General features: G+C 34.9%; 1 protein-coding gene and 2 long non-coding RNA genes across 8 annotated transcripts in view; 2 read left to right on the plus strand and 1 right to left on the minus strand.

Moving 5' to 3' along the window:
- Positions 1-11,140, plus strand: part of LOC114668495 (lysine-specific demethylase 2B) — a 110,410-nt gene extending 99,270 nt beyond the window's left edge. For 4 of the 6 annotated variants that reach the window (XM_028824264.2, XM_028824266.2, XM_028824269.2 and 1 more), the window contains 7 exons: positions 853-939; positions 1,934-2,227; positions 4,359-5,155; positions 6,357-6,520; positions 7,440-7,601; positions 7,990-8,208; positions 10,942-11,140. In XM_028824264.2, coding sequence (XP_028680097.1) covers positions 853-939; positions 1,934-2,227; positions 4,359-5,155; positions 6,357-6,520; positions 7,440-7,601; positions 7,990-8,208; positions 10,942-11,123 — 1,905 coding nt within the window. In that variant the 3' untranslated portion in view covers positions 11,124-11,140. The remainder of the gene's footprint in view (positions 1-852; positions 940-1,933; positions 2,228-4,358; positions 5,156-6,356; positions 6,521-7,439; positions 7,602-7,989; positions 8,209-10,941) is intronic. The other 2 variants (XM_028824267.2, XM_028824268.2) reach the window with 1 other exon arrangement.
- Positions 2,325-2,899, plus strand: LOC127526270 (uncharacterized). Its single transcript, XR_007933918.1, has 3 exons — positions 2,325-2,436; positions 2,524-2,732; positions 2,766-2,899. It is a non-coding gene; the product is annotated as an uncharacterized LOC127526270 (long non-coding RNA).
- Positions 11,141-11,750: 610 nt separating the features above from the next.
- LOC127526269 (uncharacterized) lies at positions 11,751-12,058 on the minus strand. Its single transcript, XR_007933917.1, has 2 exons — positions 11,907-12,058; positions 11,751-11,842 (listed from the first exon to the last, which is right to left on the minus strand). It is a non-coding gene; the product is annotated as an uncharacterized LOC127526269 (long non-coding RNA).
- Between the last annotated feature and the right edge of the window lie 1,459 nt (positions 12,059-13,517).

The raw sequence follows: 13,517 nt of genomic DNA on the forward strand, positions 1-13,517 counted from the left end.
AATTCCTATTAATATAAGTTGATGTGCTTCAGATCTTTCCTGTCATTCTGTTGGAATTATTTAGTGTGAGGGGAAAAATAGCTAAAGAGAAGACTATGTGCCATTTCATGTGCATTTTCTTTTTTTTTTTCTTTTACACATTTGTTGTTCAAGCTTGTGTTAACGACTTGCTTTAATTTGAATTTTTGAAAAAATACATTAATAATTTGAAAAATCTGTTCTTTACACTGGTGCAAATGGTTACTTTCACATCTTGTAATAATTTAATTTTGCAACTAAATGTAGAGATAGTGGTTTAAAAAAAACACGCAATACCAACTGACAACCACTGTGCAAGTCTGTTTGGCTGGTACCAGACAACATATGCACAGGCTCGCATACCTTGCTTACCAGGAGTCCTTTAAAAGCAAAAGTGGGAGACACAGCCTGTTTGTTTTCAACTTGCTAAATAAATTATAAGATAATATATCACAAACAGGAATGATGGTTCTGTGGGTTTTTTTTTTCTAAGCAGACTTTCCATAGGCAAGCACACGATGCTGTAGTGTACTGTTCATATGAAGCAAGGAAAAGTGTTGCTCAGTGACCATGAGCGTAAATTAGTGAAATAGTGATTTTAGATGAAAATAAGAACATTTTTTCTCTTAAAAAATTGAGCAAATAGCATGTCTTAGGTGGTTTTCTGTCAGACGGGTAATACAGCAGACAAAGTTTTGAGAAGGTTTATTGGATGGTCACCCATATTTTTAAATGTTACCTTGTTTTTCAGGTGAGAATTTAAGCAAGTAATGTCACTAAAGCTCTATTCCTCCTAATTTAGCTCATCTCCATCTGTTGTTTCATTGTTCTCAGGTAAAGGATGCAGGTGGTGTAGTGAACGAGGAGCTTCCAAACTGTTGGGAATGCCCAGTCTGCAACCATGCTGGAAAAACTGGGAAAGTAAGCATCAACAGGAGTTATGTGTGTCTGAATACTTTAGTGGGCAAAATTATGTTTGAAAGCCAGGATGCAGTAGCAGAACTGTATGTATTGTGTATATTTCTATAGAAAAGAATGACAGGAGCAAACTTCATAGAATTTATTTTCTCCAAAAATAATACACATTTCTTTCTTTATAATTATTCTGAATTGAATGCATGAAAGCAAGTTTCAGGATATAAAAATGACCGTTGAGATTCTAACAGTTCATTCTGAACAATTATATACTGTATGAGCAACACATCTGTGTTTAGTTGTATACGTTACAAATAAAAATTCTGTTTAAGATTTTTTGACTATGATGTTTGGCCATAAAATATAAAATTTTAGATCTTTTAAGAAATATATTCAACCGTGGATTGTTAGGATAATCCTGACTCTACGTTTATTTAGCTGTTGTTTTTTTCCTTTAACCTCACTCACCTACCTTTTTATCTACATTTATTTCATTGGATTATTATCCACAAGAAAAGGAGGTTCAACGGATGCCATTTGAACTTTATTTTTCAATTTGATTATGTATTTTTTAACGAAACCTATATTAAGGGGAAAAAGAGAGGTTATAAGCATCCTTTATTACTGTGATTATCTGTTATTTCAATGAGTTCTTGAAATGGCAGGAATTTAGACAATTTAGATTATATATTGTCCATTTCATAACTTGACAGGTGTTGAGCATTACGACAGCATATTTGGTAGGGCATATACAGCTGCAGCAAATTCTGATAATTATTGTGTTGAGCATACCCAGCTGTGATGTCTAGTTAAAAGCATATTTAAACTGTGGACTATAATTGAAAATTATAGGTCTTCTACTATTACTTTTTGTTCTATGAAAGCTGTTACATTTATATTAATTAGTAGGGAAGGAGGTTGAATTATTGCTCTTCATTTACAGCTTACACAACAGGCATGAGGTATAAAGTTGCCTTTTTTGTTCTCTTCCCAACTTTTGGCCTACAAGCAAAAGAGAGGCCCAGGGTTTAAGTACGCGTCCAACCTGCCGGGTTCACTGCTGAAGGAGCAGAGAGTGAACAAGGATGTGAAGGAGGAAAATGATTCGACTACTCCTGTGAAAAGAAAAGTGGAACCTGAAGATAGCCTAAAGCGGAAATCTGAGGAACCACCTAAGAAACGAGCAGCACCATTGCCAGCAGATGCCTTGCTTAGAAGCAATTCTGAGGAGACACCATTGAAGAAGAAAAGGAGGCCATTGGACAAGAGTGTAGACCCCACAGTTAGGAAGAGGGTGAGTGAAGGCACTTTGGGTTGATGTTGTTTCTTACTGTCAATACTGGTATTTTGCCATTAAGCTGTAGATAGATAGATAGATAGATAGATAGGGTACCTTCAAAGCCAAAGAATGCAAACCAATATGTTAAAATATATTAAATGTGAATGCCTATGCTTTAATTTAAGTCTAGTAACTTCTGAGAAAACTTCTTTTCATTTTCAAGTGTTTGTGGAAGGAAAGCAGTGAGATTTTCTTAATGCAACATATTTTCACCGTGTTAGTAAAATATTTCTTATTCACACTTGTACTAGTCAATATTGAGTTTTAATTGTCTAGTATTCTTATTTTTGACTAGTCACAACTATACTAAGAAAATACATTTGAATATTTTTCCAGGCAGAATGTTTGTTTGTTTGTTTTTTTTTTTTTTTTATGTTCAAAACACCAGTATATAATTGTAACCAGTCAGTAGAAGATTTTAAATGTTAACACATTGTCATATGAGCAGATCTTTTAGGGTGTAAAGAAAAGGTAGAAACTGTTAGAGTGCAAGCACACGTAGAAAAGAGAAAATGGTTTGAAATTGCAATTTACAAGTTGATTTACACTATAAGAAACAGTTGCTGCAATTGCCACTTAATTCACTCTGTGAAATGAATTGCAGTTTAAATAAGGAAAAAAAATGGAGGACAGTTGTCATGACCTGCAATCCTGAAAAAGATTGTGCTTCAAACTATATATACAGTATATACACATTCTTAATCTACTTTTTTGCATAATTTACAACATCTTGCCATGCAGCTACAGCTGGAAGATAAAAACTCAGTTAACCAGAAATTGTCAAATAGAATACAGTGTCAGCACCACAGCTCGGGCTTCTTTAAACACAAAGCTATAGGAGAGTGTACTCAAAATTAAACATCCTAAGAAAAAGGACAATTAAGGGTCACAAGTAAAAATGATCAGCACTATTCGAGAAGACGGAGAGCCAATGATTATAACTGGCTGATGTGTTAAAAGCAACTGCTGAAAAAGAATCTTTGAAACCACAGTGTTATATTGACATCAGTGCCTGCACAAATCAGCAGTCTCCAACTCTACCCACCATTCATTAAATTATCAAAAATAAATAAATGAAACCGCTTAACTAAAAGAAAAAAATGTCACCGGTCATTTTCCTGTGAAAAATAAAAACAAAGTAATACTGTTCTTTGGTGGCCATAAAACTGACAGAAAGTATAATAGTGCTTTTTTATTCTTCTTCTTGCTTTATTTCTTTCCTTTTTTCTTTCATCATTTGCTTTTAAATTAGGTAAACCTGGCTCATTACTTGTAAATTGTGTGAATATATAGTGGGTTAAAGTTACTTGTATTTCATGCGTGACATTCCTGCATATCTTTTTAAAAAACCTCCATCAGCAGTGACTGATTCATAAGATGTACATACATAGCCAAAGGCAACTGGGAAAGTATCCCCTTCCTCTCTTCACTCTCTCATGTCCAAAGTATGTCAGACTCCTAAAGAAAATGTAATTTAATTTGGATGAGTTTTCATGGTGAAACTAATAACACTTTCAAGCTAAACTTGCCTGAATACTGCTGTGTCTGTCTTGCCAGTCCAAGATGGTAATGACTAAGAAATGAGCTTCTGAACTGTAAGTAAATGTTGGTTGGTTTTTAGTTTGACTTGGAATTTTATATTGTCAAACCTGAATCTTTTAACTGATCCCATGGAGTCCTGATGGTTATATTCTCTTTCTGTAAGACATACATTGAATAAATATTAATTATGCATTTTTATGGTTCATTTTATGCAGTATATTAGAGTACTTTAAAAAAAAATTGTATTTGTTTAAATTGTCAGTATTGATTTATTAACACATTCCTAATTAAACCTGAATGTAGGATCTGCAAAAATGTAAAGATTACAAGTTATTTGTTAATCATTGGCATTCAGAGCTAAGTAATGCCCATACTTAAGGTATGTATGCATCAGTGCAATACTGATGAAAGAATTCAGTTGGTATTAAATTACCAATAATGTTAACTGCTCATTTTGCAATGGCCTAGAAACACAAAAAGAGAATTTTTGTTTTTGTACAGCTTGTAACTTAAGTGTAAACTTATTTGTATTCTGTGGCTGCAGAGGAGGTCCTTGAAATCCTCGGATGACAGACTGGCAATTCCAAAGCCTTTACGACAGCTTAAATCAGAAGAAGATGATGATGATGACGAAGATGAAGATGACAAAGAGGAAGATGAAGATGATAATGCTGGAGAGAAAGACAATGAAGAGATGGAAGAGGATCTTCCTGAAACACCTTTAAAGTCCCTGGCAACTAGAGAAAGTGATCAGTCTCAGTCAAGCTCTCCTCGAGCTGGTCCTAGCTGTGAAAGTGGCACTGAACTGCAAGAAAAGAATAAAGCGCGGGTGAGGAGGAAACGCAGGCTTCCCAGCAAAGAACTAAGCAAGGAGCTGAGTAAAGAGCTCAATCAGGAGATCCAAAAAACTGAGGACTGTTTGGCAAATGAAAACTGCCAACCTTTAAAATCTGAGCCCGAGAGTGAGAATGAGGAGCCTAAAAGACCCCTGAGCAATAGTACAGCATGCAGTGAAAGGCTTCATCAGAGTCCAAGAGAAATGAATGGAACTCCCCGAGAGCTAAGTCATAACCAGCAGCTCTCCCCTCTTGGGGTCAGTAAGAGTCCACTTGGCACCCCAGTTTCTGCACGTCCCCCTCCATCTCGCTCACCTCCTAAATGCATGCAGATGGAACGCCATGTGATCCGGCCGCCACCTATCAGCCCGCCCCCTGACTCCCTGCCCCTGGATGATGGGGAAGCTCATGTGATGCGCAGGGAAGTCTGGATGGCTGTATTCAGCTACCTCTCTCACAAAGAACTGTGTGTCTGTATGAGTGTCTGCAAGACCTGGAACAGATGGTGAGTAGTTACACAGTGCTTGAGTGTGTTGTCATAAAATATAACTGCTGTGTTTTTAGAACTTGAACAAGAAGTGTCCTCACGTAAGTAGAGTCCACTGATAAAAATGTACACATATTACTTTGTACTTAAAATCTGGTTAAAAATGACTAAAGGCTCATGTAAATGGTATTTTCATTTTCATTCTGGCCCAGTGAACATTTGCCCTGCTATCCTTGGGTACATCTAGTCTACAACACCGCAATAAGGTATAACAACTCAAACTGGATTGTCATTCATTAGCCTTTTTTTTTTTTTACGTTTGCAGACAACCCCTTTAATCTACTTGTAAGTAAGTGTGAATGAGAGAGTGGTTAACCTGGTTATGTCCTGAATCCTCTCTTTGGAAGAAGCTATGGATATTTGTGGCTGCAAACCTCAAATGTCCAAGTATGTTACACTCTGTAGGAGAGTACATTCTGAGCTTAAAATGAATTAACTGTGTATAACATGGATCATCTACTATGAATACCTGGGGAAAAAAAGGTTCTTGTTTGTTAACTATGGTCTATATTTAGCATCTTTCTATCCACTCATGTAACAGATCAGTTTACTTTCTCACACTGAAGTTCTTTTATAACATGAAGGTGTGACTCACAGGAATATGTTTAGTTTGTTTTATTTTGTTGTTTGTATCTAATACTTTTGTATTGTGAAAAGAAGCACAAATTAACTCAAAAATAATAAGTAAAAATGCCAAATATAATTCTACAACATGCAGTGTACCATGCATGTATTGTATAATATAGAAAATAAGACACATGTACAGATATTTAAGACACTGAAATTGAAACAAATATATGACAATTAGTAATGATAGAGCAAAGCAATATTTGTGTGATACGGTGATTACCATTAATTAGACATTCTTTGAAAACTGAAAGCCTTTCACATTTACTTTACAACTCATTTCAAGGTTAATTTAAGTATGATTCATTAACCATACTCTTCATTGATAAGGCCTCAGTTTTAGCAGAGGTATTACAAAATGTTCTTGAATGATATATTGGTTTATACTAAGAAAAGCATATTGATTTTGACAGTACCACATTTATTGCTATCTGATTTAAAACATTTTACACTATATATTGTATTTGGATGAAACTTCGCTTGCATGTAGAGGTACTTTATTAATCACTAAAATGTGTTTTTTATATTGTAGGTGTTGCGACAAACGACTGTGGACTAAAATTGATCTCAATCGATGTAAATCCATCACTCCACTTATGCTCAGTGGAATAATCAGAAGGCAACCTGTGTCATTAGACTTAAGTTGGACAAACATATCAAAGAAACAGTTAAGCTGGCTTATTAATCGATTACCAGGTATGACTTGCAGAGTGATTAATACTTGATTGTATACTGAATCTTGATATGCAATAAACTAATTTAAATAAATGAAGGTGGTTGGAAGAAAGTAAGATGATAACCACAATCTGTTTTTAATTTTCTACAGAATTTTTAAACTATAATCTAAACATTTAGCATTACTCCAACTATACATTACATTAATAGTAATTATTATACTATTATATATACTTAGAATAATATAACATTAATAATTAATATTGGTATATTATTCAAATTTTATATAACTCTGTAAGATTTGTATTGTCATAAAATGTGCATTTATTAATTTGAAATTATTTTACATTTCCCAAATCTCATTGCATCAATTTCCAAAGTCTCTTGGCATTTTTGACTTGAAGTGTCAAGTGGTGGACCCAAGGCAGACAAGCCTTTCCGTACATTAGTCAATTCCAGGGTGTGTACATAAGCACCATATGCTTACAGCAACACTGGAAGAATGTTATTAATACAAATTAGTGCCATTAAATACCAAAAGCAGAATAGAGTTCCTGGGGAAATGCTATTTGTATGTTGGTGCAGAATTGTGTAAAAGCAGTACCACTTCCAAAGAGATACATTCTACATTTATTAACTTTATTAAATGTGCGATTGGTAGCTCACAAGTCTTAATCTCTTTAGTTTCAAATCAGAAAGGGGGGGGGGGGGGAGTAGTTAAGCAAAATTATATAGCTTAGAAAGTTAACAATTTTTCAAAATATCATTTTCATTGTGACATTTTTATGGTAGGACTTTTTGTATGAAAATGAAGTTATGCTTTGTTATTAATTTAAATGTATACATTCATGGTGGTTTCGAACTAATTGTTACATTGTAATTCAACATTAATGATTACACCTATCTATAGCCGAGTCACTTATCTTTCATTTAACTTCAGGTCTCCGGGTGCTGCTGCTAGCAGGCTGTTCATGGGTGGCAGTTTCTGCACTTTGTACCTCCAGTTGCCCTTTGCTGCGGACTCTGGATGTCCAGTGGGTAGAAGGTTTAAAAGATGCTCAAATGAGAGACCTGCTTTCTCCTCCAACAGATAACAGGCCAGGTATGAGCTCCTTTTAAGTGTTGCTTTGTTTGTTTTTTTGTTTTTTTTTTGTTTTTTTTTCTTTGGTAGATAGTCATGTTTATGTACAACTTAATATTCTGTACTGATAGACAAACAACATTTTCAGTTTGTAAAAAGTAAGGTTGCTGATTAGGATTGCATTTATTTTTCTTGACATATTGGTTGTGTTAAGTTGAGTAATTATTTATAGTTTTAAAGCTGAAAGGCCTGACAGAGATCAGTAGCCATTAATGAGATGGGGACTAGTTTCCAGTATTGAGTGACATTGTCTATAAAAGTACAGAGCTTACAGTCTGGTCATAATTTAGTGATTATTATATACGTCAATGACATTGCTGTTTATTTTTTTTCTTTTTTCAATCTGCAGGACAAATAGACAATCGAAGTAAACTCAGAAATGTTGTAGACTTGCGTCTGGCAGGATTGGATATTACTGATGCTTCGCTTCGTCTTATTATCAGACACATGCCTTTACTTTCACGATTGGATCTCAGTTACTGTAACCACATAACTGACCAGTCTATTAACATTTTAACTGCTGTAGGAACTACAACTCGGGATTCTCTAACAGAGATTAATCTGTCAGGTAGGAAACGGAATCTTCCTGCTAGTGCATTAACACATACATGGCTTTATTGAATGTAAATTATAATCTCTAAGAAGTACTATACATTTGGCCTTAGCATATGCAGAACTGAACTGCTGACATTTTGGATATTTTTTTTTTACATTTCAAAGCAAAAGAAAAAAATCAGAATTTGTTTTATTAGCTCACTAATTGCCATGTTACAAACTGTATTGCCCATTAATATCTAAAACCACTTATTCATAGAACCCAGTTTCTTACAGCCTTCAGCCACAGTCTGGTTTACAAAAAGCCAACTTGCATTATTAAATTTGTAGCTCTTGGCATTCATTTTAGAAGAATTCAGACTAGGTACTCATTAGGTTAAAGGTGCAGCAGTATGCATTTACCGCATTTACTAGAAAATATGTACAGTCAAACCTGAGAAAATGTTGACAACTGGTTTAAAGTATCTGTACCTTGCTTACTGCCCTGAAATAAAAGTTACCTTTTTCACATAAATTGAAAAGAAGAAAATATGAATGGCTTTGACATTTTTATAACTATGTGGGGTTTTTTTTCTGTAAAGCTAGATAAATAAGACTCTAGAATGTGATTTATCTGTTCATTTTCATTTTGTGATGTCATGGTCTGCTTTATCTGTTGGAACTGTGTGAAACTTGGAACTGATTATGTTCCTGGACCTTTTTAAAACTGTGTGATTTAGTTGAGTTCAAGAAATTTAAAGTGGATGTGTACCTGGCAATCAGTGACAGTTGTTTTCCAGATGTCTTAGCTGTTTCTTTTAAAAAAAGCAAAATGTCATCCTTGTGCTTCCTTCTGTTTTGGAGTGCATGCTGATGTCTGCTTTAGAAAGCATTTGCTTTGGTACAGCTTGGGGGTTCAGTTTCCCTGCGTTGGCTGGCCATCATGATGGTTTTCACAGGCAGGTTTAAAACTGCACTTCCCAACAGCACTGTTCTTGGGGGGGCGGGGGATATTAGAAAATGGTACTGTCTCTGATGACTTGGTCTGGGAAAAATTCTTAATGGTTTTAGGATGTGTTTTTTATAAATTTTAACAGGAAAGAACATTGCACTCACAAATGATTTTGCAGGAGAGACCCCATTTTTGCAATGAATGTATCCATCCTTGTGCAAGGAGTGGGATTTATTATATCACGTGCAATGCTGACAAGTAATATTAAACAAGTTTCCAGTCCTGTCAGAGAAGATGAGCTCCTTTGATTACAACAATTCACACAGTCGCCAAATGAAACAAAGTGTCTTCTTCTCCTATATACTGATGTACTAATTATCCAGAGTAGGGTTTTCATATTAGTTTTGTTACACCTCTATCTGGCACAGGTAGATTTTTTTCATGTGTGCTGACTGTAAGTTAACCCCCAATGGTCCTCCCAGGTCCCCATTTTATCTGTTTCCCAGACCATGTGACTGGAAGATCCAATGGTCGTTTTTGAGCCCTTATTGTGTTGTTTCCTCTGGTCCACTTCTGGAGACCTTGGATGGAACCCTGTTCTTTGTGCTTCTGGTCCACTCCTGAAAGAAAGCAGAACATCCTCTTCTGGTAATTCCTTGTGCATTCATCTCCAGCTAAACAAGCAGACAGAGTTAACCATGACATGCTTAAATAAAATATTTTAGATTTCAAAGGGAAATGTTTTTTTTTTTTTTATTTAATTTTCCATGTACACATTTGTGAACTGTACTCAAGAACAATCCTTACTCAAACTGTAGATCAGTCATCCACTGCAAAAATCAGATGCTGTTCTTTATGCATTTCATCTAATCTGAAGTGACCGTTCCAAAATAATCTTATTACTTGACTTTATTTGATGGAAACATTTTATAGGGTCCTTATTGCTGTGTATACAGAGTACCATAAAACACTTACTTGCATGTGCGAATTAAACATGTAACATGTTGCAAATAAAATGCATAATAGTAATATTTCCTGATGACCGGGCTTATTTTAATTGAAATTGGCTTCTGATATGTCTGGTACAAAAGCAAACTGTAATAACAATTATAAAAACCTGGTAATGTAAATAAGGAATACCAATTATGTGTCCTCATTCTCCTCTTAAGTCATAGCTAATGATAGTTGGCATTTCTACTGAAACCTTAAATTTATTTTATTTACCACTAAATACTGTAAGCTAGCCAAGTGAATAGTTGTTGGTTTTTATAAAATGTCCACAGCAGTATCTGTATAGTTCAGGCTGAAAATTTGGACCGATTTTCATCTTACCATTCTCATCTTTAGTTTATCGTTTAGAAATTCTTTCTTGGCTCCTAAACTTTGGTCTGTCCATATATTGAACAAAAAAGGTTTTCCTGTCTCATAAGAAGGTTAGCTCTCGGCTGCTTTGACACAGTTTGATTTTTATCTTTTTTGGTTTTGTTCTAGTAAGCAGTGCATATACATCCATCCATTTGATAAACCAGCTTTTTCCTGATCAGGGCTGTGGGGACATCAGCTGTTTAACATTGAAATAAATTAATAATTTACAACTCCTGCATAAATGCACCAAATCAAATAAAGGGCCTTTTTAGTCTGATAATGAACTGTCCTGGAACTAACTCTGTCACAAATGGTACACATCTGCTTTAAGCGTTTTGTTCATGTCATTCTTCATGCATGTGCGTTTGCATGGTTAGGGGATGCAGTGATTTGCTAACCTTCTGGTTCTGATATGATACCCACTTCGCTTTAATCTTTCCTCTCCTGCAGTTTGCACTAGGGTTACTGACCAGTGCCTGACCTACTTCAAACGCTGTGGGAACATCTGTCACATTGACTTGCGGTACTGCAAACAAGTCACGAAGGAGGGCTGTGAACAGTTCATAGCAGAGATGTCTGTAAGCGTACAGTTTGGACTGTTAGAGGAAAAGCTGCTGCGAAAACTCAGCTAGTTAACAATGGACACTTTTTCAAACATTTTAAACCTGGAGCTGGCCGCAGATAGAACACCAACAAACACACTCCCAGTGTCCAGTTGTGTGAGTGTGTGTGTGTATGTACTGTATGTATCTATGTATGTATGTATATATATTTTTTTTAATTTTGGGAAATTATTAATGCAAAAATGATACTTTTAAAAATAACAAGAAGTGAGCAGCAAAAAAAGGAAATACTCAGCAAAGGCAGACAAAACCTGAACTTTTCTTTTCTCCATTTGCAACAGAAGATTCAAGAATAAAACTTTATTATGTACTCTTCAGTCTGGATGTAACCCATAATCTGAAAAGAAACAAAAGGTCCAAAGCATTTTTTCTGGGGTGGGAGCTGGTGCAGGCTTAGGGTGTGTGCATTTGCTAGGAATGTGGATTAGCGTGGTAATGACATTTGTACAGCCATTTGATTTGTTAATAGGATGTCATACAATATAAAAACAAAGTAAAGCATGTGGGGTTTTTTTTTCTTTTCATTTTTCTACTGTTTAATCCCAAACCTTTTTATGTTGTGAACTTTGTACAAAAAAAAAAAAAGATTCATACTGTGTCTAAGAAGTGAGGACCAGGCAAGAACGCAAAGTCATATTATTATTTTTTTTTAAACCTTGTTTAATAATGTTTTATTACAAAACAAATCTCATGCATTATGCAAAAGTATTTTTGTATGAAACAATGTGCTGTTGCTGTAATATATATATATATATATATATATATATATATATATATATATATATAATACACACAGTATTCAGCACATTTTCATGTATCAGCTAAATTGCCAATACTCTTTTGGGGGTGGGGGGACTACATTTATACTGTAATTCAAATTATGCCTACAATAGTATGAACAGATCAAGAAGTGTTTAATATATTAATTTATACAGTGAGTTTTATATACCAATTTCTGGTATTTAGACCTGTAATGTATGTTCAAATCTAAAAGGTACCTGATCCCTTTCATAAGCCTTTGTTACAATGTCTGTTTCTATGTACAACACCTCTGCCCTGGGGACTTTAGCCAATCATTTGCACAGTTTCACTTGAATAAATGGAGCCTTCCCCCCCCCCCCCCCCCCTCCTTAGTTTGGCCAGATATTTCTGAAGACTGTCCAGTGTAAGCACCTTTGCCTTGGTATTTTCTGTAAATGTTTCAAAGTAAGAGTAAATAGCCATAATGTGAAATCTATCTAAATTGAGTATTTAAAAATGTATTTTTTCCTTTATTTGGTCCAGCATGGTTAACAGTTTATTGTCAAAGATCAAGATAAGGATGAATTATAGTGCAAAACTGGGTTAAACTTTTTTTTTCTAATCGCTTCTGTTGTACCCCTACACGTTAATTCCAGTATTCTTTCAACAAAGTGTAGACAGTGGGTTAAGTGTTGATTATATTTGATTTGTCTCTTTTAATACACAGAGTGGGTAAAGATTTTGAACCAGTGTTTGTTTAGTGATTCTGTGGTTTTGCCCCAAAGGACATCTATCTCAAAGTGCCGTTTGCATGCTCTGCAGCAAGCGTCAACTTGTGCTTAGTTCATGACAGTTTTAATGTATTTTAAACCAAAAAAAAAACCAATAACAAGCAAAACTTTTTCTGGATTTGTACTGTATACACTTGTTTTAAGATTATATCTGCTGTTTTTTTTTTTTTTTAAATGCACACATACCTTGGCAAGATGTTTCAAAGTTTTGTCTAGAGGTACAAGTTGTGGAGCTGCTTTTTTGCCAAGTCTAATTTTGTCCACTTGTGTAAGAAAGTGCTGAAGTGGATCAAGAAGGTTTTTCATGTTTTTTTTCATTCGTTTTTCTTGGGAGGGTTGGAGATTACCAGTTTTTAAACGGGGGAAAAATCTAATGAACAACTGAATAACATACTTGGAACAGCACTCTATGAAAATAGCCCAAAACTTTAAAATGTGAAAACTTAAACCTCCCTCTTTTGACTGGACAGCTTCAAACACATATATGGCTGATACTTTGACAAATGCCACTAAAAGAAGAGGAGGTGGTTTTTTTTTCCCCTCCTTTTTCCCCAGAAAATTGAAAGAAAAGAAACTGTAAATGATGACTACTGTGTTCTGCTTTGTTATTGTGATGAAGCATATGGCTTCTTACCTTGAGCTCATCTTCTTTATTTGTCTTTATAGTATTAAACTGTTTGAGTTTGATTGACCAAATTAGTTTAAACTGTAGATTCCGCATGCCCCTTAACATATTTTAACTGGCTTATCAACCACATAGTTGCTGTACTCCACCAAGTTAAACTGCTTTATTTATAATGTCCAGCAGTGAATTATATTTATTACTGTATGAGCATTGATAAAGTTTGAATCTTTGGATGAAGGAATACTG

The sequence above is a fragment of the Erpetoichthys calabaricus genome, chromosome 18 (genome assembly GCF_900747795.2).
Source record: "Erpetoichthys calabaricus chromosome 18, fErpCal1.3, whole genome shotgun sequence".
Classification (NCBI taxonomy): Eukaryota; Metazoa; Chordata; class Cladistia; order Polypteriformes; family Polypteridae; genus Erpetoichthys; species Erpetoichthys calabaricus.